The 27,733-nt window shown below is 48.3% G+C and overlaps 1 protein-coding gene across 3 annotated transcripts in view; it reads left to right on the top strand.

Annotated features, from left to right (window-relative positions):
• The window catches only part of PNPLA7 (patatin like phospholipase domain containing 7), a 258,686-nt gene that overhangs the window by 215,848 nt on the left and 15,105 nt on the right, over nt 1–27,733 (top strand). For all 3 annotated transcript variants that reach the window (XM_063936182.1, XM_063936180.1, XM_063936181.1), the window contains 5 exons: nt 8,003–8,119; nt 8,795–8,943; nt 16,802–16,954; nt 21,320–21,430; nt 24,058–24,145. In XM_063936182.1, the coding sequence (XP_063792252.1) occupies nt 8,003–8,119; nt 8,795–8,943; nt 16,802–16,954; nt 21,320–21,430; nt 24,058–24,145 (618 nt within the window). The remainder of the gene's footprint in view (nt 1–8,002; nt 8,120–8,794; nt 8,944–16,801; nt 16,955–21,319; nt 21,431–24,057; nt 24,146–27,733) is intronic.

The following is a 27,733-nucleotide window of genomic DNA, read 5'->3' as shown; positions in this document are numbered from 1 at the left end:
TTCACAAAGGTCTGCACCTCAGGAAGGTGAGGCCAATTGTTTCTGAAAGAAAATGGACAAAGCAGAAATCTGCACTTTAATGGAGCCCAATTTAAGGCCCTCATCCACAACATTTTGTAGAAAATGGAGAAAACGTCCAAGGTCAAATTTCTCCACAGGAGCTTTCTTGGACTCGCACCAGGAAATATATTTCCTCCAAATACGGTGATAGTGCTTCGACGTCACACCCTTCCTGGCAAGGATTAGAGTAGGTATGACTTCACTGGAAATACCCTTTTGGGCTAAAATCTGGCGTTCAACCGCCATGCCGTCAAACGTAGCCGCTGTAAGTCTTGATAGACGAACGGCCCCTGCCGCAGCAGGTCCTCGCGCAGAGGAAGAGGCCAGGGATCGTCGACCAGTAACGTCAGAAGATCCGGGTTCCAAGTTCTCCTTGGCCAGTACGGGACCACAAGGATCGCCGGTATGCTTGTTCTTTTTAGAAGCCTCAGCACCTTTGGGATGAGAGGAACCGGAGGGAACACATACACTGAGGGGAACACCCAGGGTGTTGTCAGTGCATCCACCGCGTCCGCCTGAGGGTCCCTGGACCAGGAACAATACCTCGGAAGTTTCTTTTTGAGGCGAGACGCCATCATGTCTATATGGGGAACCCCCCATCGATTTGTTAGCAGCGTGAAGACCTCCTGATGGAGGCTCCACTCTCCTGGATTCAGGTCGTGTCTGCTGAGGAAGTCTGCTTCCCAGTTGTCCACTCCCGGAATGAATATTGCCGAGAGAACGCTTGTATGCCTCTCCGCCCAGCGAAGAATCTTTGTGGCTTCCGCCATTGCCGCTCTGATTCTTGTGCCGCCTTGGCGGTTTATGTAAGCTACTGCCGTGACATTGTCCGATTGGATCAGAACCGGCAGGTTTCGAAGAAGATGTTCCGCTTGTAGAAGGCCGTTGTAAATGGCCCTCAGTTCCAGAACGTTGATGTGAAGATGAGTTTCTGGACTTGACCATCTTCCCTGGAAGGTCACCCCCAGAGTGACTGCCCCACAACCTCGGAGACTTGCATCCGTGGTCACTAAGATCCAGTCCTGGATCCCGAACCGACGTCCTGCAAGGAGGTGAGAGCTGTTGAGCCACCACAGGAGGGAGACCCTGGTGTTGGGAGAGAGAATTATCTTCCGGTGCATATGCAGGTGGGATCCGGACCACTTGTCCAACAGATCCCACTGAAACACTCTTGTATGGAACCTCCCGAATTGGAGGGACTCGTATGCCGCCACCATCTTTCCCAGCAATTGAATGCATTGATGAATGGAAACCGTTTTCGGTTTCAATAAGAGTTTTACCAAACTCTGAATTTCCAGAGCTTTCTCCACAGGGAAAAAAACCTTCAGCTGGACCGTGTCCAGAATCATGCCCAAAAACGCCAATCGGGTTGTCGGGATCAACTGTGATTTTGGCAAGTTCAGGAGCCAGCAGTGCTGTTGCAGAACTGACATGGACAGTGCAATGTCCTGTAACAACTTGTCTTTGGACTTCGCCTTTATCAGGAGATCGTCCAAGTACGGGATAATTGTAACTCCCTGCCTGCGCAGGAGAACCATCATTTCTACCATTACTTTGGTAAAAATCCTCGGAGCCATGGACAGACCAAACGGCAACGTCTGAAATTGGTAGTGCGTATCCTGGATAGCAAACCTCGGGAAACTTTGGTGAGGAGGATAAATGGGGACATGAAGGTAAGCGTCCTTTATGTCCAAGGAAACCATGAATTCTCCTTCCTCCAGACTGGAGATCACCGCTCTGAGAGACTCCATCTTGATTTTGAATTTCTCTAGGAATAAGTTGAGAGATTTCAGGTTGAGAATAGGTCTCACCGAGCCGTCCGGCTTCGGCACCACGAACAGGTTTGAATAAAATCCCTGCCCCTGCTGATCTAGGGGTACCGGGACCACAACCTGATTTAGACACAATTTTTGTACTGCACCGCAGATTAGTTCCCTTTCCTGCAGTGAAGCTGGCAAGGCTGATCTGAAAAACCGGCGAGGGGGCACGTCTTGAAACTCCAGTGTGTACCCCTGGGATACAGTCTTCAACACCCAAGGGTCTAGACCCGAGCGAACCCAGACCTGACTGAAAAGCCTGAGACGTGCCCCCACCGGAGCGGGTCCCTGTAAGGGGGACCCGGCGTCATGCGGTGGGTTTAGCAGGAGCCGGGGAGGACCTCTGCTCCTGGACACCCGAGGAGGCGGGTGCCCTTTTTCCTCTACCTCTACCTCTGGTAGCCAGAAAGAAGTTGCCTCGGCCCCTTCTATACTTGTTGGGCCGAAAGGAATGCATTTGATAATTTGGCTGTTTCTTTTGCTGCGTAGGAACCGAGGGCAAGAAGGTAGATTTACCCGCGGTAGCCGCCGATACTAAATCAGTAAGGCCTTCACCGAAAAGTTCTCTTCCCTTAAAGGGAAGGGATTCCATATTCCTTTTGGAATCAGCGTCAGCATTCCACTGATGAGTCCAAAGCGCACGTCTAGCCGCAATGGACATAGCATTCGCCTTAGCACTAAGGAGGCCAGCGTCACGTACAGCCTCTTTCAAGTATGCAGCTGCATCTCTCATATAACCCAGCGTCACCTGGATGGAATCTCTATCTAGATTCTCCCAATCAGAAGACAAGGTGTCTGCCCACTTTTCAATAGCACTACTGACCCACGCGGACGCAATAAGAGGCCTGAGCAACGTCCCTGTAGTCGTGAAAATAGCCTTCAGGGTAGCCTCCTGCTTACGGTCCGCCGGCTCCTTAAGTGCCGTCGACTGAGCTGCAGGGAGGGCTACCTGTTTAGGCAAACGCACCAGGGCTTTGTCTACAGTGGGGGGATTCTCCCACGGGTCCCTATCCGACTCGGGAAAAGGGTATGCCACGTTGATTCTTTTAGGAATCTGAAACTTTTTATCAGGGTTATTTCTAATGCTATCAAAGAGAGCGTTCAGTTCAAAACAAGGAGGAAAAGTAACCGAGCGCTTTTTCTCCTTGTAAATCAGGACCCTGGTTTCAGGTGTAATAGGGTCCTCATTAATATTCAAGATATCTTTAACAGCTACAATCATATACTGAATACTCTTAGCCAATCTTTGATCTAATCTGGAATCCGCATAATCGACATCCGTGTCCGTGTCGGTACCTGTGTCAACTAATTGGTCAAAACTACGTTTGTGTGACCCTGCAGGGTCTTGCAACTGTAATAAAGCGTCCTCTACTGTTCTCTTCCACACCTGGGATTGAGACGCAGACTCATCAAACTTTTGATTTAATGATGTGACACTAGCATGCAAAGCATTCAAAGTAGTTAACCAATCTGCAGTCGGCGGTGCCGACAGGGCCACTCCCAAAACATTTGGTGTCCCCAACAAAATGTCCCCCGAAGAGGAATAATCAGCCTGCGACATGTCGACACCTGAGAGACAGCACACACACCAAGCAGTGAGGGAACACAAAGGGAAATAGCCAGCTCACACCCCAGCCCCAAATAAGCAGGTCTGTGAACACCAAAGATGTCCCAGAGCTGTCTGCGTTTGTTTTACATAAATAATTATGCCCCCCCCCCCCCTGTCTTTTTAGCCCCCTGGTCCTTGCTGTGGAGAGGAAGGACCAGCGACTTCAGCTTGTGGAGGAGGAAATGGCGACAGTGAGCAGTGAGGAAGAAGCTCCGCCCCCAACATGGCGCGCTTCTTCCCGCTTTTATTATTTAATTATATGCCGTGGGGGTTAGCGGGCTGTGCCAGGGCACTGTAGGATTATGCCAGCCTTATATATGAGGTAATATATGCTCCCTAGGGCTCCCCCCCCCCCCCAGCGCCCTGCACCCAGCGGTGTGTACTCAGCGGGAGCCTGGCACGCACTGTGCATAGCCGCTATGCGGTACCTCTACAATGCCGTCTTGAAAGATGAAGAGAAGTCTTCTTCTTATACTCACCTGACTTCTGGCTTGAAGAGGGGACGGCAAGCTGTGGGAGGGAGTATCCAGGAGAGCCCGGCGTTCGTCTCCCCTCAGGAGCTGAAGGCATCCTGTCAGCAGCAGCAGAGCCCTGGAACTCTTCAGAAGTGGGTCTAGACTGCTCTTCCCTCTTGCCCACGAAGCAGGGAGCCTGTAGCCAGCAGATCTCCCCAAAATAAAAAACCTAACATTAAGTCTTTCAGAAAAACTCTAGGAGCTCCCCCTAGTGCCTGTGTCTCGGCCGGGCACATTTCTAAAACTGAGTCTGGTGGGGGATATAGAGGGAGGAGCCAGGTCACGCCCCTTTGAAAGTCTTAAAGTGCCCATGTCTCCTGCGGATCCCGTCTATACACCATGGTTCTTTGAGCGGCCCAACATCCCCTAGGACGAAATAGAAATAATATGTAAAATGTGGGAAGGGGCATCATAGCATGGTCTTTTTTCTGGGATCAGTCTTGTCATGCACCTTCCCTATGAGGCATGCGCCTTGTGTCCCTATTTAAAAAATGGGGTGGAGGGGGGGGGGGGGGTGTGTGGCACCAATTCTCTCTCTGGGACAGGGCACCAAAAAGTCAAGGTACAGCTCTGATTTATCGGGTGTGAAAAAAAAGGTCATCGCGTCGGGCTTTAACACCAGGGGCTATTCAATTCATTCCCAAACAGGCCTTAACACATAGAATATAGCATAAATTCAGCACCTGGACCTATGTGTTGTTGGGTTCGTGGCTATTTATGAGCGATTTCCTTTTGGGTCTACTCCTACTGTACCTGATACAAAATCCCTGTTAACTGCGGGCTGCCTTCGGGGGTAATGGAATACTCCCGGGGGATCAGTTACCCCGCTGTAAACTACCACGGCTATTTGAATTCCCCCCATAATCTGCAAACACTGGGAGCCGATTCAGTGCTAGCTCAGGTCTAGTGATCCGCTGTGCCGTAGCATGCTGGCTGTTATGCTTCGTTCCTGGGGCAAAGGATTGTTTTACAGTCATCTGATGTCTGTTCCTTGCTTCTTATTAGCTATTCCATTCTGTAATAGAGTTTCAGCTTCTGACGCATGATTGTGTCATTTGAGTCTGTTTTCAATTGCAACTTTGCTGCAGGACTGGATAAGAACTATTGTGTAGATGGCAGAACTCAATCAGTGCTGCTGGCACCTGATACTGAACTTGCCTGTTACTGTACATGAGCCTTGTGCTGGGGGAAAACTACTGGGAGGAGATGTAATAGTCTGCAACGTGCAGGCATAGGCGAGATTACCGCGATGTTTTAAAGGGACAGTTATTTAAAAGGCAAAACCAACATGGTGCAAATACATCTACCATGTGTCCCGTCCAACACACCAATCTGATATAGATCATTACTCGTTTGCCCGCGCTTGGCGCAACGTAAGGCCTAATCGCCCTCCATATTCCAGGATGTTTGGGTAACTTTAAGTGTTCTTAAAGATGTCGTGGATTCAAACAAGGCTTCGCGTGTACTATAATCTAGAAGCCACCTGATATGTTTATTGTCCCTTTGGAAAATGTACAAGTGGGGGAACACAGGGCATTTGTAAAACTAGAGAACACAGCTGTATAAGCCTCTGCCCTTTCCATAAAATGCAGCACTCCATTAATCTGAAAGCAGTACTGAACATCGGCAGGTGGCGTATGGAAGACCACGCAGAGTTGTCTCGGTCGGGTATTTGGGAGATGAATAATGCATGATCGCTTTTGCACCAGGAGATTAGTGAATATTGACAGAACGCTGGTGGTGGTGTCAGTGGGGGACAGAGGAATCCCACAGAGCTTGTAACGTGACGGCTTAAACATTCCTTGTAAATTATTTATGCATCATATAATGCAGATAAAAGGGCGCATTACGTGCAAGGAAGGACATTTTTCAACTGTACACTAATGTCTTATGGGTTACATCATTGGAACAGTTCTGTATTCCAGTGCTTGCAGATCCCATATGTGTCATTACTAGGTCACTTCTTGGCTGTGTATCATTACTACGTCACTTCCTGGCTGTGTATCATTACTAGGTCACTTCCTGGCTGTGTTTTCATTACTAGGTCACTTCCTGGCTGTGTTTTCATTACTAGGTCACTTCCTGGCTGTGTATCATTACTAGGTCATTTCCTGGCTGTGTATCATTACTAGGTCATTTCCTGGCTGTGTATCATTACTAGGTCTCTTCCTGGCTGTGTTTTCATTGGGTGTAGTAAGGCTGACCGGCGGTCAGGAGGCCGCCGGTCAGCTTACCGACGCCGGGATCCCGGCGGGGAGGGGCGAGCGCAGCAAGCCCCTTGCGGGCTCGGTGGCGACCTGCGGTCGCCACGGGTTCTATTCCCACTCTGTGGATGTCGTGGACACCCACGAGTGGAAATAGTCCCTGTTGGTCGGCATGCCGACCATCGGGATAGTGAGCGGTCGGGATGGTGGAGGAGGTCACCCGACCGCCGGTCACATGAATACCACCCGTTTTCATTACTAGGTCACTTCCTGGCTGTGTTTTCATTACTAGGTCACTTCCTGGCTGTGGTATCATTACTAGGTCGGTTCCTGACTGTGTATCATTACTAGGTCATTTCCTGGCTGTGTATCATTACTAGGTCATTTCCTGGCTGTGTATCATTACTAGGTCTCTTCCTGGCTGTGTTTTCATTACTAGGTCACTTCCTGGCTGTGTATCATTACTAGGTCACTTCCTGGCTGTGTATTATTACTAGGTCACTTCCTGGCTGTGTATCATTACTAGGTCACTTCCTGGCTGTGTATCATTACTAGGTCACTTCCTGGCTGTGTATCATTACTAGGTCACTTCCTGGCTGTGTATCATTACTAGGTCACTTCCTGGCTGTGTATCATGACTAGGTCACTTCCTGGCTGTGTATCATGACTAGGTCACTTCCTGGCTGTGTATCATGACTAGGTCACTTCCTGGCTGTGTATCATTACTAGATCACTTCCTTGCTCTGTTTCATTACTAGGTCACTTCCTGGCTGTGTATCATTACTAGGTCACTTCCTGGCTGTTTATCATTACTAGGTCACTTCCTGGCTGTTTATCATTACTAGGTCACTTCCTGGCTGTGTATCATTACTAGGTCACTTCCTGGCTGTGTATCATTACTAGGTCACTTCCTGGCTGTGTATCATTACTAGGTCACTTCCTGGCTGTGTATCATTACTAGGTCACTTCCTGGCTGTGTATCATTACTAGGTCACTTCCTGGCTGTGTATCATTACTAGGTCACTTCCTGGCTGTGTATCATGACTAGGTCACTTCCTGGCTGTGTATCATGACTAGGTCACTTCCTGGCTGTGTATCATTACTAGATCACTTCCTTGCTCTGTTTCATTACTAGGTCACTTCCTGGCTGTGTATCATTACTAGGTCACTTCCTGGCTGTTTATCATTACTAGGTCACTTCCTGGCTGTTTATCATTACTAGGTCACTTCCTGGCTGTGTATCATTACTAGGTCACTTCCTGGCTGTGTATCATTACTAGGTCACTTCCTGGCTGTGTATCATTACTAGGTCACTTCCTGGCTGTGTATCATTACTAGGTCACTTCCTGGCTGTGTAGCATTACTAGGTCACTTCCTGGCTGTGTATCATTACTAGGTCACTTCCTGGCTGTGTATCATTACTAGGTCACTTCCTTGCTCTGTTTCATTACTAGGTCACTTCCAGGCTGTGGTATCATTACTAGGTCACTTCCTGGCTATGTATCATTACTAGGTCACTTCCTGGCTTTGTTTCATTACTACACACACCCCCAGAGTGATGAAAATGGGGAACGTGCCACGAGGCCACATCCCCATCCAATTGAGACCACACACCTTTCATCGCGCAGGAATCCCAACTTCATGGCAGAATATGTTGGGGGGTATGGCAGTCACATTGACGTCACTCATTCCTAGTGGATGGATATTCTGCAGTCATGGTGATGTCTCTAGTTCCCAATTAATGGATGTTGATTTTTTACCGTTGTGTATTATTTTAATTTTTTATTTTTTTTGCAGGTTGTCTGTGGCGATACGTCCGTGCCAGTATGTCTCTTTCTGGGTACATGCCCCCACTCTGTGACCCCAAAGATGGCCATTTGCTGATGGACGGAGGATACATCAACAATCTCCCAGGTATACAGGGTGACAACAGTTGCTAGAATAGGTATTTATTCATATTTGGGGCACAGTGCGTGAACCATTCTACTGCCATCTGGCCCCATTCTGCTGCCATCTAGGAATCAGACACTTGCTGCCATTTTGTAAACTGTATTAGGGAGAACTGACCGCTGTGATCTGATTGGTCGCATGCGTTTCTTTTGTTGACATTAGTTGTATTCTGTAACGTGGTAGCTGAGTGATAGCGTGCTGCACATATGTAGCACTTGAGGGCAAGGCCAACAATACAGATAGTGAAAACATTTATAAAGACGGACGGGCCTCTATGGGCGGACGGGCCTCTCGCCCCTCCGGGCGTTTATCTTTCCAGAGAGAATTGGAATTTTGTGGCAGTCACTGTAAAATAAAGATATACTGTTTAGTTATCTTGTGTTAGCGCTTTGCATTGTGTTTCCCCAGTTTTGTTGGTCATGTAATTAAGGTCAGTGTGTTTGGTCTCTTATAAAGAATTCTATATCCGTGTAGCACAGCGGGGTGACCTTAACCCTTCACGCAATACTGGTTAGATATCCCAATACACGGCCCCTGGTGCCTGACATTTATAGATAAAGGGGTACGGCGCTCTCTGTAGCTGAAGTCGCAGTCAAAGGCCTGACCGGTAACGTCTTGCTTACTTCTGATGTCTCCTAGCTGACGTGGCCCGTTCCATGGGTGCTAAAGTGGTCCTAGCTATCGATGTGGGCAGCAGGGACGAGACTGACCTCACAAACTACGGAGACGCCCTGTCCGGCTGGTGGCTGCTGTGGAAGAGGTGGAATCCGCTGGCAGAAAGAGTCAAGGTGAGATTTCCCGGGTGTATTAGTACGAATCAAACTTGCAGACCCACCCGGCGACTAACGTGAGAGGTGATGCGGAAATCTCTGCGCAGCCGTGCGTCCAACCGCAGCAAACGGGGATAGATTTTGTGTCAAGCATTAGCCAGCTTGAACACAGTTAATGGCGGTGGTTAACTCTTTAACTGCACAAGGAACGTAGAAGGGTTTTTTAAGTCACTGTGTGCAAATCCGCAGCGTTTCCAGTGCAGACTTCACGTAAGTTGAGTCTCGCATTGCGGAAAGTAAGAAGCCGGGGAGAGAGAAGATGGAGTAGGAACTGTTATAAATGAAGACTTTGGGCTACATTAGGGGGAATTCAATTAGCCGCGGTAAATTGGCGTTTCTCATTGATCCCCAGGGCTAATTCAATTAGCCCTGATAGCCGGCAGCTACGGAGATTTGTTTTTTCCCCCCTGAAAATGTAACTATTTTTACAGCTGCGAATGCGCAAACACATTGATCCAGGAACGCATCCCAGATCCATGTGTTTTTCGTGCAAAAAACGGGCTGCAATTGAATTGCCCGATACCACCATCAGGCATTAATTGCGATTAAAGTCCCGTTTATACCACATTTCATTGAATTCCCCCCATTACAGTCCAAGTTTCAAGGATGTCCATGCTTTATAGCACAGGTAACTTAATTCATACCTCCGTCAATTTAATTTAACTTTCTGAACTGAAGCAGGGATAGCAGGAAAACCTGGACTGTCATGGCAGAGTTTGGGAATCTTGCACACCTGGAAAGAGTATATTACATACAGTATTGCTGAGGTGGAAGCTGTGTGCTTATACAGTCGTCATCTCTCTGTGGGGGAGATGTGTCAAACAGTGTAAAGAGTGAAGCATTTGCTCACATCAACCAATCAGCTTTGAGTTGGCATTTATCAAGAACATTCTATAACATGATGGGTATAATCTAATTGGTTGATATAGGCATCTACAGCTTGATACATCTCCCCCTTAATCTTTCTGTCCCCTATTAATCCATCCTGTGTTACATGGTCTTCTCATAAAACCCTGCACTCTGAAGTATCTAACACAATGAAGTGTGCGTTACTGACATGTACAATTCCCGGGAGCACGCATCCTGTGCGGTATGGAATTTACATGGTCTTAGCAGGACTCCTGTTATACCGATGACTTAGATATTATAAGGCTTCTACTGTATGCCTGGGTGCCGAAATGCAAACCTAGTTACATTGCAGACAGAACCTTGTGACTTCTCATTGCACTAACAGAGCATCAGAAGCTTATTAACGTTTGATAAAGCTTCTCCGTGTTCCAACGGGCCTACCCGCAACTCCCATCCCCTACTTGGACATCTAAAATTGATTCTTTGCCAAACAATTGCATAGTGGTTAGCATTACTGAATCGTGAGTTAAATTCCCATTCTTGAGCCATCTTCTGTGTGGAGTTTGTGTGTTCTCTCAATGTTTGCATGGGTTTCCTCCGGGTTCTCCAGATTCCTCCCACACTCCAAACCCTCGCTGGACAGAAAAGTGACCGTGTGTGTGTGTGTGTGTGTGTGTGTGTGTGTGTGTATGTATTGATATGATGGGGAATATAGATTGTAAGCTCCACCGGTGAACGAACCGATATGGCGGACTTGACTGTTCTCCGTAATATATGTGCGGTTTATAAACAGCCGGTAATAAATAAAGAGCTTATGTATCTACAGGTCCATCCGCTTACATTATTTTCTCTGACGTCCTAGTGGATGCTGGGAACTCCGTAAGGACCATGGGGAATAGACGGGCTCCGCAGGAGACTGGGCACTCTAAAAGAAAGATTAGGTACTATCTGGTGTGCACTGGCTCCTCCCACTATGACCCTCCTCCAGACCTCCGTTAGATTTCTGTGCCCGGCTGAGCTGGATGCACATTAGGGGCTCTCCTGAGCTCCTAGAAAGAAAGTTTATTTTAGGTTTTTTATTTTACAGTGAGACCTGCTGGCAACAGACTCACTGCATCGAGGGACTAAGGGGAGAAGAAGCGAACCTACCTGCTTGCAGCTAGCTTGGGCTTCTTAGGCTACTGGACACCATTCGCTCCAGAGGGATCGACCGCAGGACCCGTCCTTGGTGTTCGTTCCTGGAGCCGCGCCGCCGTCCCCCTTACAGAGCCAGAAGCATGAAGATGGTCCGGAAAATCGGCGGCAGAAGACTTCAGTCTTCACCAAGGTAGCGCACAGCACTGCAGCTGTGCGCCATTGCTCCTCATGCACACTTCACACTCCGGTCACTGAGGGTGCAGGGCGCTGGGGGGGGCGCCCTGAGCAGCAATAAAAACACCTTGGCTGGCAAAATAATCACAATATATAGCCCCAGAGGCTATATATGTGATAATTACCCCTGCCAGAATCCATAAAAAAGCGGGAGAAAAGTCTGCAAAAAAGGGGCGGAGCTATCTCCCTCGGCACACTGGCGCCATTTTCTCTTCACAGTGTAGCTGGAAGACAGCTCCCCAGGCTCTCCCCTGTAGTTTGCAGGCTCAAAGGGTTAAAAAGAGAGGGTGGGCACTAAATTTAGGCGCAATATTGTTTATACAAGCAGCTATTGGGGGAAAATTCACTCAGTGATAGTGTTTATCCCTACATTATATAGCGCTCTGGTGTGTGCTGGCATACTCTCTCTCTGTCTCCCCAAAGGGCTGTGTGGGGTCCTGTCCTCAGTCAGAGCATTCCCTGTGTGTGTGCAGTGTGTCGGTACGGCTGTGTCGACATGTTTGATGAGGAGGCTTATGTGGAGGCGGAGCAGATGCCGATAAATGGGATGTCGCCCCCTGTGGGCCGACACCAGAGTGGATGGATAGGTGGAAAGTATTAACCGACAGTGTCAACTCCTTACATAAAAGGCTGGATGACGTAACAGCTATGGGACAGCCGGCTTCTCAGCCCGCGCCTGCCCAGGCGTCTCAAAGGCCATCAGGGGCTCAAAAACGCCCGCTCCCTCAGATGGCAGACACAGATGTTGACACGGAGTCTGACTCCAGTGTCGACGAGTTTGAGACATATACACAATCCACTAGGAACATCCGTTACATGATCCCGGCAATAAAAAATGTGTTACACATTTCTGACATTAACCCAAGTACCACTAAAAAAAAGGGTTTTATGTTTGGGGAGAAAAAGCAGGCAGTGTTTTGTTCCCCCATCAAATGAGTGAATGAAGTGTGAAAAAGCGTGGGTTCCCCCGATAAGAAACTGGTAATTTCTAAAAAGTTACTGATGGCGTACCTTTTCCCGCCAGAGGATAAGTTACGCTGGGAGATATCCCCTAGGGTGGATAAGGCGCTCACACGTTTGTCAAAAAAGGTGGCACTGCCGTCTTAGGATATGGCCACTTTGAAGGTACCTGCTGATAAAAAGCAGGAGGCTATCCTGAAGTCTGTATTTACACACTCAGGTACTAGACTGAGACCTGCAGATAGTGCTGCTGCAGCGTGGTCTGTAACCCTGTCAAACAGGGATACTATTTTGCGAACATAAGTCGTCGTCTTATATATGAGGGATGCACAGAGGGATATTTTGCCGGCTGGCATCCAGAATTAATGCAATGGCCATTCTGTCAGGAGGGTATTAGAGACCCGACACTGGACAGGTGATGCTGACTTTAAAAGGCACATAGAGCCTTATAAGGGTGAGGAATTGTTTGGGGATGGTCTCTGGGACCTTGTATCCACAGCAACAGCTGGGAAGAAAAAAATTTTACCTCAGGTTTCCTCACAGCCTAAGAATGCACTGTATTATCAGGTACAGTCCTTTCGGCTTCAGAAAAGCAAGCGGGTCAAAGGCGCTTCCTTTCTGCACAGAGACGAGGGAAGAGGGAAAAAGCTGCACCAGTCAGCCAGTTCCCAGAATCAAAATTCTTCCCCCGCTTCCTCTGAGTCCACCGCATGACGCGGGGGCTCCACAGGCGTAGCCAGGTACGGTGGGGGGCCGCCTCAAAAATTTCAGCGATCAGTGGGCTTGCTCACATGGATCCCTGGATCCTTCAAGTAGTATCTCAGGGGTACAGGCTGGAATTCGAGGCGTCTCCCCCCCGCCGTTTCCTCAAATCTGCCTTGCAGACAACTCCCTCAGACAGGGAGGCTGTGCTAGAGGCAATTCACAAGCTGTATTCCCAGCAGGTGATAGTCAAGGTGCCCCTACTTCCACAAGGACGGGGTTACTATTCCACACTGTTTGTGGTACCGAAACCGGACGGTTCGGTGAGACCCATTTTAAATTTGGAGTCCTTAAACACATACATAAAAAAATTCAAGTTCAAGATGGAATCGCTCAGGGCGGTTATTGCAAGCCTGGAGGAGGGGGATTACATGGTATCCCTGGACATCAAGGATGCTTACCTACATGTCCCCATTTACCATCCTCACCAGGAGTACCTCAGATTTGTGGTACAGGATTGCCATTACCAATTCCAAACACTGCCGTTTGGACTGTCCACGGCACCGAGGGTCTTTACCAAGGTAATGGCAGAAATGATGATACTCCTTCGAAAAAAGGGAGTTTTTAATTATCTCGTACTTGGACGATCTCCTTATAAAGGCGAGGTCCATGGAGCAGTTGTTGGTCGGAATAGCACTATCTCGGGAAGTGCTACAACAGCACGGATGGATTCTATACATTCCAAAGTCACAGCTGGTTCCTACCACACGCCTGCTGTTCCTGGGGATGGTTCTGGACACAGAACAGAAAAAAAGTGTTTCTCCCGCAGGAGAAAGCCAAGGAGCTGTCATCTCTAGTCAGAGACCTCCTGAAACCAAAACAGGTATCGGTGCATCACTGCACACGAGTCCTGGGAAAAATGGTAGCTTCTTACGAAGCAAAATTCCATTCGGCAGGTTCCATGCAAGAACTTTTCAGTGGGACCTCTTGGACAAGTGGTCGGAATCGCATCTTCAGATGCATCGGCTGATAACCCTGTCTCCAAGGACCAGGGTATCTCTACTGTGGTGGCTGCAGAGTGCTCATCTTCAAGAGGGCCGCAGATTCGGCATACAGGACTGGGTCCTGGTAACCACGGATGCCAGCCTTCGAGGCTGGGGGGCAGTCACACAGGGAAGAAATTTCCAAGGACTTTGGTCAAGTCAGGAGTCGTCCCTACACATAAATATTCTGGAACTGAGGGCCATTTACAATGCCCTAAGTCTGGCAAGGCCTCTGCTTCAAAACCAGCCGGTACTGATCCAATCAGACAACATCACGGCAGTCGCCCATGTATACCGACAGGGTGGCACAAGAAGCAGGATGGCGATGGCAGAAGCCACAAGGATTCTCCGATGGGCGGAAAATCACGTCTTAGCACTGTCAGCAGTGTTCATTCCGGGAGTGGACAACTGGGAAGCAGACTTCCTCAGCAGACACGACCGACACCCGGGAGAGTGGGGACTTCATCCAGAAGTCTTCCAACTGTTGGTAAACCGTTGGGAAAGGCCACAGGTGGACATGATGGCGTCCCGCCTAAACAAAAAACTAGATATTGCGCCAGGTCAAGGGACCCTCAGGCAATAGCTGTGGACGCTCTAGTGACACCGTGGGTGTACCAGTCGGTTTATGTATTCCTTCCTCTGCCTCTCATACCAAAGGTACTGAGAATAATAAGAAAACGAGGAGTAAGAACAATACTCGTGGTTCCGGATGGGCCAAGAAGAGCTTGGTACCCAGAACTTCAAGAAATAATATCAGAGGACCCATGGCCTCTACTGCTCAGACAGGATCTGCTACAGCAGGGGCCCTGTCTGTTCCAAGACTTACCGCGGCTGCGTTGGACGGCATGGCGGTTGAATTCCGGATCCTAAAGCAAAAGGGCATTCCGGAGGAAGTCATTCCTACGCTGATAAAAGCCAGGAAAGAAGTAACCGCAAACCATTATCACCGTATTTGGCGAAAATATGTTGCGTGGTGTGAGGCCAGGAAGGCCCCAACAGAGGAATTTCAGCTGGGTCGTTTTCTGCACTTCCTACAGTCAGGAGTGACTATGGGCCTAAAATTGGGTTCCATTAAGGTCCAGATTTCGGCTCTGTCGATTTTCTTCCAGAAAGAACTGGCTTCACTGCCTGGAGTTCACACATTTGTAAAGGGAGTGCTACATATTCAGCCCCTTTTTTGTGCCTTCTGTGGCACCTTGGGATCTCAACGTGGTGTTGAGTTTCTTAAAATCACATTGGTTTGAGCCACTTAAAACTGTGGATTTGAAATATCTCACGTGGAAAGTGGTCATGTTATTGGCCTTGGCTTCTGCCAGGCGAGTATCAGAATTAACGGCTTTGTCATGTAAAAGCCCTTATCTGATTTTCCATATGGATAGGGCAGAATTGAGGACTCGTCCCCAGTTTCTCCCTAAGGTGGTATCAGCTTTTCACTTGAACCAACCTATTGTAGTGCCTGCGGCTACTAGGGACTTGGAAGATTCCAAGTTACTGGACGTAGTCAGGGCCTTAAAAATTTATATTTCCAGGACGGCTGGAGTCAGGAAAACTGACTCGTTTTTTATCCTGTAGGCACCCAACAAAATAGGTGCTCCTGCTTCTAAGCAGACTATTGCTCGCTGAACTTGTAGCACAATTCAGCTGGAGCATTCTGCGGCTGGATTGCCGCATCCTAAATCAGTAACAGCCCATTCCACGAGGAAAGTGGGCTCATCTTGGGCGGCTGCCCGAGGGGTCTCGGCTTTACAACTTTGCCGAGCTGCAACTTGGTCAGGGGCAAACACGTTTGCTAAATTCTACAAATTTGATACCCTGGCTGAGGAGGACCTTGAGTTCTCTCATTCGGTGCTGCAGAGTCATCCGCACTCTCCCGCCTGTTTGGGAGCTTTGGTATAATCCCCATGGTCCTTACGGAGTTCCCAGCATCCACTAGGACGTCAGAGAAAATAAGATTTTACTCACCGGTAAATCTATTTCTCGTAGTCCGTAGTGGATGCTGGGCGCCCATCCCAAGTGCGGATTGTCTGCAATACTTGTATATAGTTATTGCCTAACTAAAGGGTTATTGTTGAGCCATCTGTTGAGAGGCTCAGTTATATTTCATACTGTTAACTGGGTATAGTATCACGAGTTATACGGTGTGATTGGTGTGGCTGGTATGAGTCTTACCCGGGATTCAAAATCCTTCCTTATTGTGTCAGCTCTTCCGGGCACAGTATCCTAACTGAGGTCTGGAGGAGGGGCATAGAGGGAGGAGCCAGTGCACACCAGATAGTACCTAATCTTTCTTTTAGAGTGCCCAGTCTCCTGCGGAGCCCGTCTATTCCCCATGGTCCTTACGGAGTTCCCAGCATCCACTACGGACTACGAGAAATAGATTTACCGGTGAGTAAAATCTTATTTTATTTTGGACTACAAGCTTCGGAACACATGTAATAGACTTTTAAGCACAGAACACTCTTCTAGACAAGGCCTAAATGTTCAAGAAATATCTTTATAGTTACTAATAAATACAGTTCTCTCTCTGTTTAACAGCCCCGCTGCTCTGTATGAATACACCCCCATAGATTTATTTGCAGAGCGACGGTAATAAAATGCAGACAGCAATTTTGATTAACAGCAGAACTCGGGGGAGATAAATTGTTCATTCTGTAGCGGTTTGTAAAGGGAGAGATTGATCTAATGTGTGTTTAGGCACCCAGCAGTGTTACAGCCGTTCCCACAGCACAAGGCTCAGGCTTGGCAGGCTGTGATTTGTGGTTCTGCTGCGGCTAGTGAAACACGGGTTGCATAACTGTCATCCAGGGTTCTTGGCGACTGGGCAGAGTTATCTGCATGTGAAACTCGACAGGAAGGACAGGTGATTGTGATCTCTCTGTGTTCTCCTCCAGGTGCTGAACATGGCGGAGATCCAGACCCGCCTGGCGTACGTGTGCTGCGTGCGGCAGCTAGAGATGGTGATGAACAACGAGTACTGCGAGTATATCCGGCCGCCCATCGACCGATATGGAACGCTGGAATTTGGAAAGTTCGATGAGATCTGCGTAGGTATCTTAGATATGTCAGGACCCCCTGGGATGGAGGGGGTGGGGGGTTTGATTTGTGAGGGTCTTACGCCATGCTATTAGCCAGCCCAGGCTTATCCGGTTACATCGACGCTTCTCTACAAATGTTGGACCCTTATCACCATAGCGACCCTTATTATCACCTGGCAACCACCCGGAATGTACTTGATAGATGCTAGTTAGAAATGATTGGTTGCTAAGGGCAACTTCTATATTTGTCCTTTACACCGCACTTTAGAAGGTTTGATACATTTTCCCCCTAGTGAGTATTGGGCATGTGTAAAAACGCAGAGGTGATCAGCAGTGCCGTTGTGCCCATGCGTGTTCATTTTCTCTACGGAACTGAATAATGAGAGAGAGAGAAAAATGTAAATTTGAGAGTTCCAGAAAAGCGTTTATCAAGGAAGAAGTAATGGGATAAGGACTTATAATGAAGAAGAGGCGTGTCTTGGGGCATGAGCGCCGCCAGTGGGCTACTGAGGACTAGAAGGAGGTCTTACGGCCGCTGGATCAAAATTTTAAATCATTGGTTCATCAGTTAGGGTCTCTGTGCACCAGAGAACGGATCTTGGGGGTCATTCCGAGTTGTTCGCTCGTTGTTATTTTTTTTCCGCTACGGAGCGATTAGTCGCAAACTGCGCATGCGCAATGTACGCAGGGCGCCTGCGCCAAGTAAATTAGCACAAAAGTTTGGTATTTTACTCACGGCGTAACAAAGTTTTTTCATCGTTCTGCTGATCGTAGTGTGATTGACAGGAAGTGGGTGTTTCTGGGCGGAAACTGACCGTTTTCTGGGAGTGTGCGGAAAAACGCAGGCGTTTCAGGGAAAAACGTGGGAATGTCTGGAGAAACGGGGGAGTGGCTAGCCGAACGCTGGGCGTGTGTGTGACGTCAAACCAGGAACGAAACTGACTGAACTGATTGCTATTTGTGAGTAGGTCTCGAGCTACTCAGAAACTGCTAAGAAATTTCTATTCGCAATTCTGCTAATCTTTCGTTCGCAATTCTGCTAAGCTAAAATACACTCCCAGAGGGCGGCGGCTTAGCGTGTGCAATGCTGCTAAAAGCAGCTAGCGAGCGAACAACTCGGAATCACCCCCCTTGTTCAAGCATATTTACTAAGTGGCACCTTGCAAAACCAGTCACATCCTGGCGTGTTTAAGCACCAGATCTTAAAAGTGCAATGCTTTCAACTGCAAAACCCTCGTCACCTCAACTTTCACACAGGGGGGCGGAAGTGTGATAGTTTGGGGATCTTTTGCTGGATCCCAAGTCAGCAGCTTGCACAGAGTGACTGGCTGCACAGTCCCCAGACTTACACCCCAGCCAGCTGGTTAGGGGTGAACTGGACAGAAGAGTGACAGCAGAACGACATACGGTAAACATGCAGCACACCTGATGACTCAAACAGTAACATTCAAATTTATTCTGATCTTCAAATATATATAAATAGTATTATGCCTGACGACGGTTGAAATAAAATTACCGAAACGTTGCAAACTATTGATGGGCTGAGGACCCATTCTTTATTATAGTCCTGAGAGTGCCGCTCAATTCTACGTGTATATACAGTGGTTTATTCTGCACGAGAAGGCACCAGGCGTTACATTTAATCTGGAGTGCCGACTGCTTGGACATCTATATATATATATATATATATATATATATATATATATATATATATATATATATATATATATATATATATATATATATACACATATATATACAATAGGAAAGAACAGGTGGCACTCAGTCTTGTAAATGGTGAAAAACGACCTCCACGCCGTGGAGTCTTTATTGAAACAAACAGGTGACGTTTCGGGGACGTGTCCCCTTCCTCAGACACGTCCCCGAAACGTCACCTGTTTGTTTCAATAAAGACTCCACGGCGTGGAGGTCGTTTTTCACCATTTACAAGACTGTGAGTGCCACCTGTTCTTTCCTATTGCATGTGGGTGGACCAGCATGTCCACAAGGAAGGGCACCTCAGCAAGTTATTAGGAGGAGTGCCGGGGCAAAATTTTGGATATATATATATATATATAATATATTTGTTTTTTTGGAAGTGGGGCATACAGATGGAGCCCTCATCTGTCCCTTTAATGGGATTAATTGAGCCAGGGCAGTCAGACTTAATCCCCTGCTGTATTGTGCTCTCTGTATTGTATTGCAGCTGAGAACAATAGATGAAAGGCTTATGCTAATAAGCCTTGGTGCACCTAGGTGCAGCAGAGAAGGCTAGAGAAGCGTAGCTCTATCTGTATATAATGTGTGTTTTACAGAAAGAGATTAATAGTCATGTCCCCGCCGTTACTTGATAGCGGGGTTTGGGGCGGTGTATCGGGCATTGCCCGCATTAAGCGCTGTTGCGCGTTGCTTCGTGTGATCTGTACACATGTTTGATCAGACGTTTAGTGATGTGCCAGCCTTTGATCTAGTGAAATCTTCTGGCTCTTCAGCCGAGTGGATGTGACAGTCTTCCCTCCCCTCATTATTATAACAATGTCTGGCTTATTGCATGAGGAAGCTTAATTACAGTTTTAGGCAATACGAAGGCTAATGACCATCATCCGTTTTACAGCCCAGACAGTTACGGTTGTCAACGACTACGGATCCTGAAGCGACGTATTCCTCAGCTCTCTGTAACCCACAAAGCACTTAATACAATCACTTTGCCGGCTCGAGTGGTATTTGAATTTCCAATGAGAGTTGTGCAGCCATTTATCAGCCCGGGGGTCTGTGCATTATGCCTGTGTCTTCCCACATAGAATCCTTATACAGTGTCTTATGCGGAATGACTTCCCAAAATCTCAATTAGCATAAAATACATATTGTCCTTGGACGACCGACCCCCGTCGTCACCCGCGGCAGCAACAGCCTCATCCCTGACAGCGGCCATTGCCCTCCCATAACTCAGAGCAGCCAGGACATAGCCTGTAGTACAGCTGTCTGTATTAATTACACTTTGCCTGTAATGTCAGGGATACAGCACACAGTATTTCAGCAGTAGTGAGACACACCTGTCACCACAAATATACCTGTTTTTATTTTTAGGGTTCATAATTATGTAAGAAATGCCCGATATATGACTTTATTCACGTTCTGACCAGTTTCTCCCTGAAGTGCAGTAAGTTGGGGCAAAGAAGAAAGAGACTGCGAGTAATATGACCTAGAACGATTAGGGGGGGGTGCACAAAACAGGGCCAGAATCTCAGTATTCGCTGTTCAGGCCACTGTTATAGACCGACAAGATGGAAAACACTCGTTTTGGCAAATACAGACAAAAAAAATTCACCAAAACCCTGCAGCTTACGCCAGCCGGTAACCGGATGGTAGGTCGACAGCTAATAGAACGACCCCATATGGCTGACCATGCGTGCGGTCGACAGGTTCAAAAGGTCAACATGTAAAAGGTAGACGGTGTTTAAGGTCGACAGATTCAAATGGTCGACATGACAATGATCAACACATATATGGTTGACACAATTTTTTTTATTATTACCTTTTCCGTCATTTCCCATCCATGTGGACAACGATTGGGAACCTGTGGTGACGCAGCAGTAGTGGAGCGAGGGACCTTTGCCCGCGAGGGTACACGTTTCCACTAGTTTGGCTTGTACTTGGTTCAACATACAAAATGACACCCAAAAAAAAAAATGTGTTGACCATTTCCATGTCGGCCTGTTCACTATGTTGACCTTTTGTACACGTCAATCTTTTCAGGCGTCTACCTTTTACATGTCGCCCAATTGACACTGTTGACCTTTTGACCCTCTCCATCATGTGCATGTCAACCGTATGATGATTTACACCCAAGCCATCCGCCTGTGTTTGCTCATTGCAGTCTCCCCCAGGCTGTATTTATTGGGTGGTATTCATGTGACCGGCGGTCTGCTGACCGACAGTCACATGACCTCCTCCATCGTCCCGAAGGCTCACTATCCCGATGGTCGGCATGCCGGCCAACAGGGACTATTTCCACTCGTGGGTGTCCACGACACCCATAGAGTGGGAATAGAACCCGTGGCGACAGCAGGTCGCCACCGAGCCCGCAGCGTGGCGAGCGCAGCGAGCACGCAAGGGGCTTGCTGCACTCGCCCCTCCCCGCCGGGATCCCGGCGTCGGTATGCTGCCGGGATCCTGGCGTCGGTAAGCTGACCGGCGGTCAGGAGACCGCTGGTCAGCCATACTACACCCGTATTTATTATACGTTTAATATATGAATGTCTCATTGTATTTGTTCCAAGATCTGATCTGGAGAAGCGCCAGTGCAGACCGGTAACATACTCTCGCTATGCTTGGCCGTCATTAACCCCTTTTCTCCCTCCCCCCTGACTGCAGGATGTGGGCTACCAGCACGGTAAGACCGTATTCAACGTCTGGGGCCGCAGCGGTGTCATTGAGAAGATGCTGAAGGACCGCCAAGACACGGGCAAGTCCAAAACCTCTGATGTAAGTACCTGCTTGCACATTGCATTGTTCCTGATGTTGGCTGTGATTCCAGCTTATTCCTCTGCTGTAAAACTGTATGATATGTATGAATGTATCCTGTGATCCCAGATACAGAGTAGTGGTTTTGGGAGCTGTAGCAGAGGTCGGAAAGTCTCTGTGGTACTAGCCGTCAGCTTCCCCCCCAGCTCAGCAGCTGCATCCTCTGTACACGGCTGCTATAATCTACGTGGAGCGGTATAAACGCACAGGGAGATACTGGGATCACTGAGTGAGATAATTAGATGTCGGGCTGAGTGCGCTCGCATCCGCCTTCCCAGGGACGATCCTCCGGCAGTGCGCGCTGCTGTGACAATGCGAGGGTAATGACCCCTGTGACTGGTTTGGGATTATCTCTCTGCACTGTGTAATTATGAAGGAGATTGAATGTAAATGAAGGTCCCGCTGTACAATGTGTAACAGAGACGCCTTCCTAATGGTGAGATCTCTGATCCTAGATAGACTTCTCTCCCGACTGTGCTTGGGGACCGATGACTTCAGAGCTTCGTACGTTCACGGAATTCTGTGCTCCAAGCGCCGACGTCCTTTTATCCAGTACTAATATAGACGTGGCTCTGCCACCATATGTTTCTGTTCTGTACTGGTTGCTCCAATGGAGGTTCTGCACCAGTATGTGCGAGATTGCAGTTGGTCGGCTCACTAGGAACCAGTGACATGACTGAGGCTTCTCCGCACCCTGGCAGTGTGCCGCACAGGTACTGCTGGCCATTCATCGGAGTGGTGGGAGACTTCCATATTTGCTGTAAACAATTGTACGCTGCATGCAAAAGCCGGCAGCATATACCGTACGTGCCAACACAATAAGTATACGGTATCTGCACCCCTGGCATTACGGCATGGTTTATCCAGGTACAAAGTAAATTCCGGATTTCTTCAACAGGGTACATAGGGTTCCACAGGGAACATCGGGGTTGTAGTGATGGATATGGAATCTGGGCACCAAACAGTTAAAGCTTTTTTAAGCGTTAACCACATTGGGAGGTATATATCCGGGGCTTATTCTATAAAAGTTTGTCATCTTTGAACGCCATACTCTGTAACCTTATTTTGCCATTTTCTTCCCACTTCTCCTACCGCTCATGTAGATTAGCTTCTACGTAATGATGATAAATGAGCCCTGTTGACTTCTACGTTGAGGGAGCAAAGTAAATTGTGCCTTGATGAAGTCACTGAAGGAATTGATAGTCTGCATTCTGGCACAGAGACTTCCTCCGCTGTGTGTGGGTGACAGGTGCCCTGTAACGCTCTATTTACAGCGCAGAGCGGGATATGAAAGCAGGTGGCAGAGTCCTGGGGGGTCCGAATCGTAACGGGAAACTCACTTCTGGTTTGGAACAGAGATCTTAATGCAGAGTTAAAAGCAAATCGATTTTCTGTGTGTTAGAGGATAAGAACGCAGGGAAAGGTTAAATAGAAGCCATTCTCCGCTTTGTAAGGAAGTGTATTTATTTTGGCTTCGCTTTAAAGGGGCCTCGTCAGTGCTTTAGCTGAGAGCTGCGGAACGGCATTTTGTATTTAGAAAGAAAATAGACTTGGAGACGAAATGTCAGGACTTGGCCCACCCGCAGCCTCCGTGTGCGGAACCAGGGACAGAGATATTGTGCTTGGTGGGCGTTCATGCTGCGTTTGTCACACGTGCTGCGCTTACAGCCTTGCCCCTAAAATAGGTCTATAGGACAGAGCGACCTTGATCTAGCGCAGTCCGTGTTTGCTTAAGAGACAGCCGTTCTGCAGGCTGAAACACTCTGCACTGTTCGTCGCTGGTGACTGATAGCCCACACGCAGCGATGTGGAACAAGCAAAGATCGGAAGGGAAACTAAATCCTCAGTCTAAAACTTTTTACTGAACCAGATGGCTGATTAGGAGTCTCGCACCCCTGCGCCCGCTTTAGCGTCTTTTGCTGTAGTTTTGGCTGTGACTTTATGCAAATGCTAATATTAGCCCTTACCTAAAATATTCCAACTCCTATACATTTATTTTGTGTAGCATTTCATAGGAGCAATGGCTCCCAATCCATCTGAGGAATAGGGGGGGACACAGGTTACCCTAATCTTAGGACCCTTGGCTATTATTGCAAGAACTTAACACTATGACAAAAAAAACTTCATTAATGGGGGGATGCCGTGACTCGCCTTTAGCCAGATGTATCCTGAAGCGTGGCAGCCGCACGTCACCTGACCATCGTCATGGCCTGCCTGCGGCTCATAGAGAACGTACCATTGCTCCTGTTGCGTGCTTGGCGCACCAAACCAAAAAACTGATTTGCCTGAGCCAGTGGGCGGGGATATATGGCCGAGCCCATTGCATCCCGGGAGGACTGAAAGCTTGTGATCGTTTGGTGCCAATCCGCTGCCGCTCCATCATATCCCATTGTTATCCTGTGGATAACCTGTGGACCCTGCCGGAGAATTTTTCCTACACCTGTTGGTCTCTTACTGGGAACTAGATGGTAGATGAACAGGCAAATCTCTACCCTCTCATTCACTGCCACACCGATGGTAAAACCGATGACGTTTGTCTTTCTTCCACAACCCAACCCTGTTACTCCTCTCTCTCTTCTTGCCCACAGCTGAACACTTGCCCTAATGCCTCTTTCACGGACCTGGCGGAAATCGTGTCCAGAATTGAACCCGTGAAAACAGCTGTTGTGGATGGAGGTAAGTGGCAAGTGCTGATGAATCTTTCAAGATTATGAATAACGAGCGTATGTCTGGCTCCGCCCATCTAGGGGCTGTATGTGCTATAAGGTGCATTGTGCATGTTTTAATGAGATCACAGACCAAATACTTAGATTGTACTGTTGGAAGGGAATGAGGTTTCTTATCTTTCATAGGGAAAACCCCAATTTCCAATTGGCAGAAAGAAGACGGACAAAAAACCTTCTAGAAGTTGGGGCTATAAAAATGGTCTACAGATGACATCAGGAAAGACGGGGGGTGGGGTCCCCAAAAATGACTGAGTCTTAACTAATAGAGATGATGAGAACAGATTAGCGGTGTTGCACTTCCATAGCCAGTGATATCACAGCAATTGAAATATATCTAACTGACATTTAGTGCTTTACTGTTTCAGCTTTTTATGCATGTATCAGCCCTATATTTCTTCTCCTGTGTCTCCGTACTCACTAATTCTCTACTTCACTAAGGAAATTGTTTTTCTCTGACGTCCTAGTGGATGCTGGGAACTCCGTAAGGACCATGGGGAATAGCGGCTCCGCAGGAGACTGGGCACAAAAAGTAAAAGCTTTAGACTAGCTGGTGTGCACTGGCTCCTCCCCCTATGACCCTCCTCCAAGCCTCAGTTAGATTTTTGTGCCCGAACGAGAAGGGTGCAAGCTAGGTGGCTCTCCTGAGCTGCTTAGAAGTAAAAGTTTAAATAGGTTTTTTATTTTCAGTGAGTCCTGCTGGCAACAGGCTCACTGCATCGTGGGACTAAGGGGAGAAGAAGTGAACTCACCTGACTGCAGAGTGGATTGGGCTTCTTGGCTACTGGACATTAGCTCCAGAGGGACGATCACAGGTTCAGCCTGGATGGGTCCCGGAGCCGCGCCGCCGGCCCCCTTACAGAGCCAGAAGAGCGAAGAGGTCCGGAGAAAGCGGCGGCAGAAGACGTTCCTGTCTTCAAATAAGGTAGCGCACAGCACTGCAGCTGTGCGCCATTGCTCTCAGCACACTTCACACTCCGGTCACTGAGGGTGCAGGGCGCTGGGGGGGAGCGCCCTGAGACGCAATAAAAACGATATAAAAACCTTATATGGCTAAAAAAAAAAAATGCATCACATATAGCTCCTGGGCTATATGGATGCATTTATCCCCTGCCAGTTTCCTGAAAAAAGCGGGAGAAAAGGCCGCCGTGAAGGGGGCGGAGCCTTTCTCCTCAGCACACAAGCGCCATTTTCTTTCACAGCTCCGCTGGAAGGACGGCTCCCTGACTCTCCCCTGCAGTCCTGCACTACAGAAACAGGGTAAAACAGAGAGGGGGGCACTATTGGCAGCTAATATATAAATACAGCAGCTATAACAGGGAGTAACACTTATATAAGGTTATCCCTGTATATATATAGCGCTCTGGTGTGTGCTGGCAAACTCTCCCTCTGTCTCCCCAAAGGGCTAGTTGGGTCCTGTCCTCTATCAGAGCATTCCCTGTGTGTGTGCTGGGTGTCGGTACGATTGTGTCGACATGTATGAGGAGGAAAATGATGTGGAAGCAGAGCAATTGCCTGTGTTAGTGATGTCACCCCCTAGGGAGTCGACACCTGACTGGATGGTGGTAATTAAAGAATCACGTGACAATGTCAGCACTTTGCAAAAAACTGTTGACGACATGAGACAGCCGACAAATCAATTAGTGCCTGTTCAGGCGTCTCAGACACCGTCAGGGGCGCTAAAACGCCCGTTACCTCAGATGGTCGACACAGACCCTGACACGGATACTGAATCCAGTGTCGACGGTGACGAGACAAACGTAATGTCCAGTAGGGCCACACGTTACATGATCACGGCAATGAAGGAGGCATTGAACATTTCTGACACTACAAGTACCACAAAAAAGGGTATTATGTGGGGTGTGAAAAAACTACCAGTGGTTTTTCCTGAGTCAGATGAATTAAATGAGGTGTGTGATAAAGCGTGGGTTTCCCCCGATAAAAAACTGCTGATTTCTAATAAATTATTGGCACTATACCCTTTCCCGCCAGAGGTTAGGGCACGTTGGGAAACACCCCCTAGGGTAGATAAGGCGCTCACACGCTTATCAAAACAAGTGGCGTTACCGTCTCCTGATACGGCCGCTCTCAAGGAACCAGCTGATAGAAGGCTGGAAAATATCTTAAAAGGTATATACACACATACCGGTGTTATACTGCGACCAGCGATCGCCTCAGCCTGGATGTGCAGCGCTGGAGTGGCTTGGTCGGATTCCCTGACTGAAAATATTGATACCCTGGATAGGGACAGTATATTATTAACTATAGAGCATTTAAAGGATGCATTACTATATATGCGAGATGCACAGAGGGATATTTGCACCCTGGCATCTAGAGTAAGTGCGATGTCCATTTCTGCCAGAAGAACGTTATGGACGCGACAGTGGTCAGGTGATGCGGATTCCAAACGACATATGGAAGTATTGTCGTATAAAGGGGAGGAGTTATTTGGGGTCGGTCTATCGGACCTGGTGGCCACGGCAACGGCTGGAAAATCCACCTTTTTACCCCAGGTCACCTCTCAGCAGAAAAAGACACCGTCTTTTCAAACCCAGTCCTTTCGTCCCTATAAGGGCAAGAGGGAAAAAGGCCGCTCGTTCCTGCCCCGGGGCAGAGGAAGGGGAAAAAGACTGCACCATGCAGCCTCTTCCCAAGAGCAGAAGCCCTCTCCCGCTTCTGCCAAGTCCTCAGCATGACGCTGGGGCTCTGCAAGCAGACTCGGGCACGGTGGGGGGCCGTCTCAAGAATTTCAGCGCGCAGTGGGCTCACTCGCAAGTCGACCCCTGGATCCTGCAGGTAGTATCACAGGGGTACAAATTGGAATTCGAGACGTCTCCCCCTCGCCGGTTCCTGAAGTCTGCTCTACCAACGTCTCCCTCCGACAGGGAGGCAGTATTGGAAGCTATTCACAAGCTGTATTCCCAGCACGTGATAATCAAGGTACCCCTCCTACAACAGGGAAAGGGGTATTATTCCACGCTGTTTGTGGTACCGAAGCCGGACGGCTCGGTGAGACCAATTTTAAATCTAAAATCTTTGAACACTTACATAAAAAGGTTCAAATTCAAGATGGAGTCACTCAGAGCAGTGATAGCGAACCTGGAAGAAGGGGACTATATGGTATCTCTAGACATCAAGGATGCTTATCTCCATGTCCCAATCTACCCTTCTCACCAAGGGTACCTCAGGTTTGTGATACAAAACTGTCATTATCAGTTTCAGACGCTGCCGTTTGGATTGTCCACGGCACCACGGGTCTTTACCAAGGTAATGGCCGAAATGATGATTCTTCTTCGAAGAAAAGGCGTATTAATTATCCCTTACTTGGACGATCTCCTGATAAGGGCAAGGTCCAGGGAACAGTTAGAAGTCGGAGTAGCACTATCTCAGGTAGTGCTACGTCAGCACGGGTGGATTCTAAATATCCCAAAATCACAGCTGATTCCAACAACACGTCTGCTGTTCCTAGGGATGATTCTGGACACAGTCCAGAAAAAGGTGTTTCTCCCGGAGGAGAAGGCCAGGGAGTTATCCGAGCTAG

This window comes from Pseudophryne corroboree, chromosome 8 (genome assembly GCF_028390025.1).
Source record: "Pseudophryne corroboree isolate aPseCor3 chromosome 8, aPseCor3.hap2, whole genome shotgun sequence".
NCBI classification, from domain to species: Eukaryota; Metazoa; Chordata; class Amphibia; order Anura; family Myobatrachidae; genus Pseudophryne; species Pseudophryne corroboree.
This window is presented reverse-complemented; position numbering and strand designations above follow the sequence as displayed.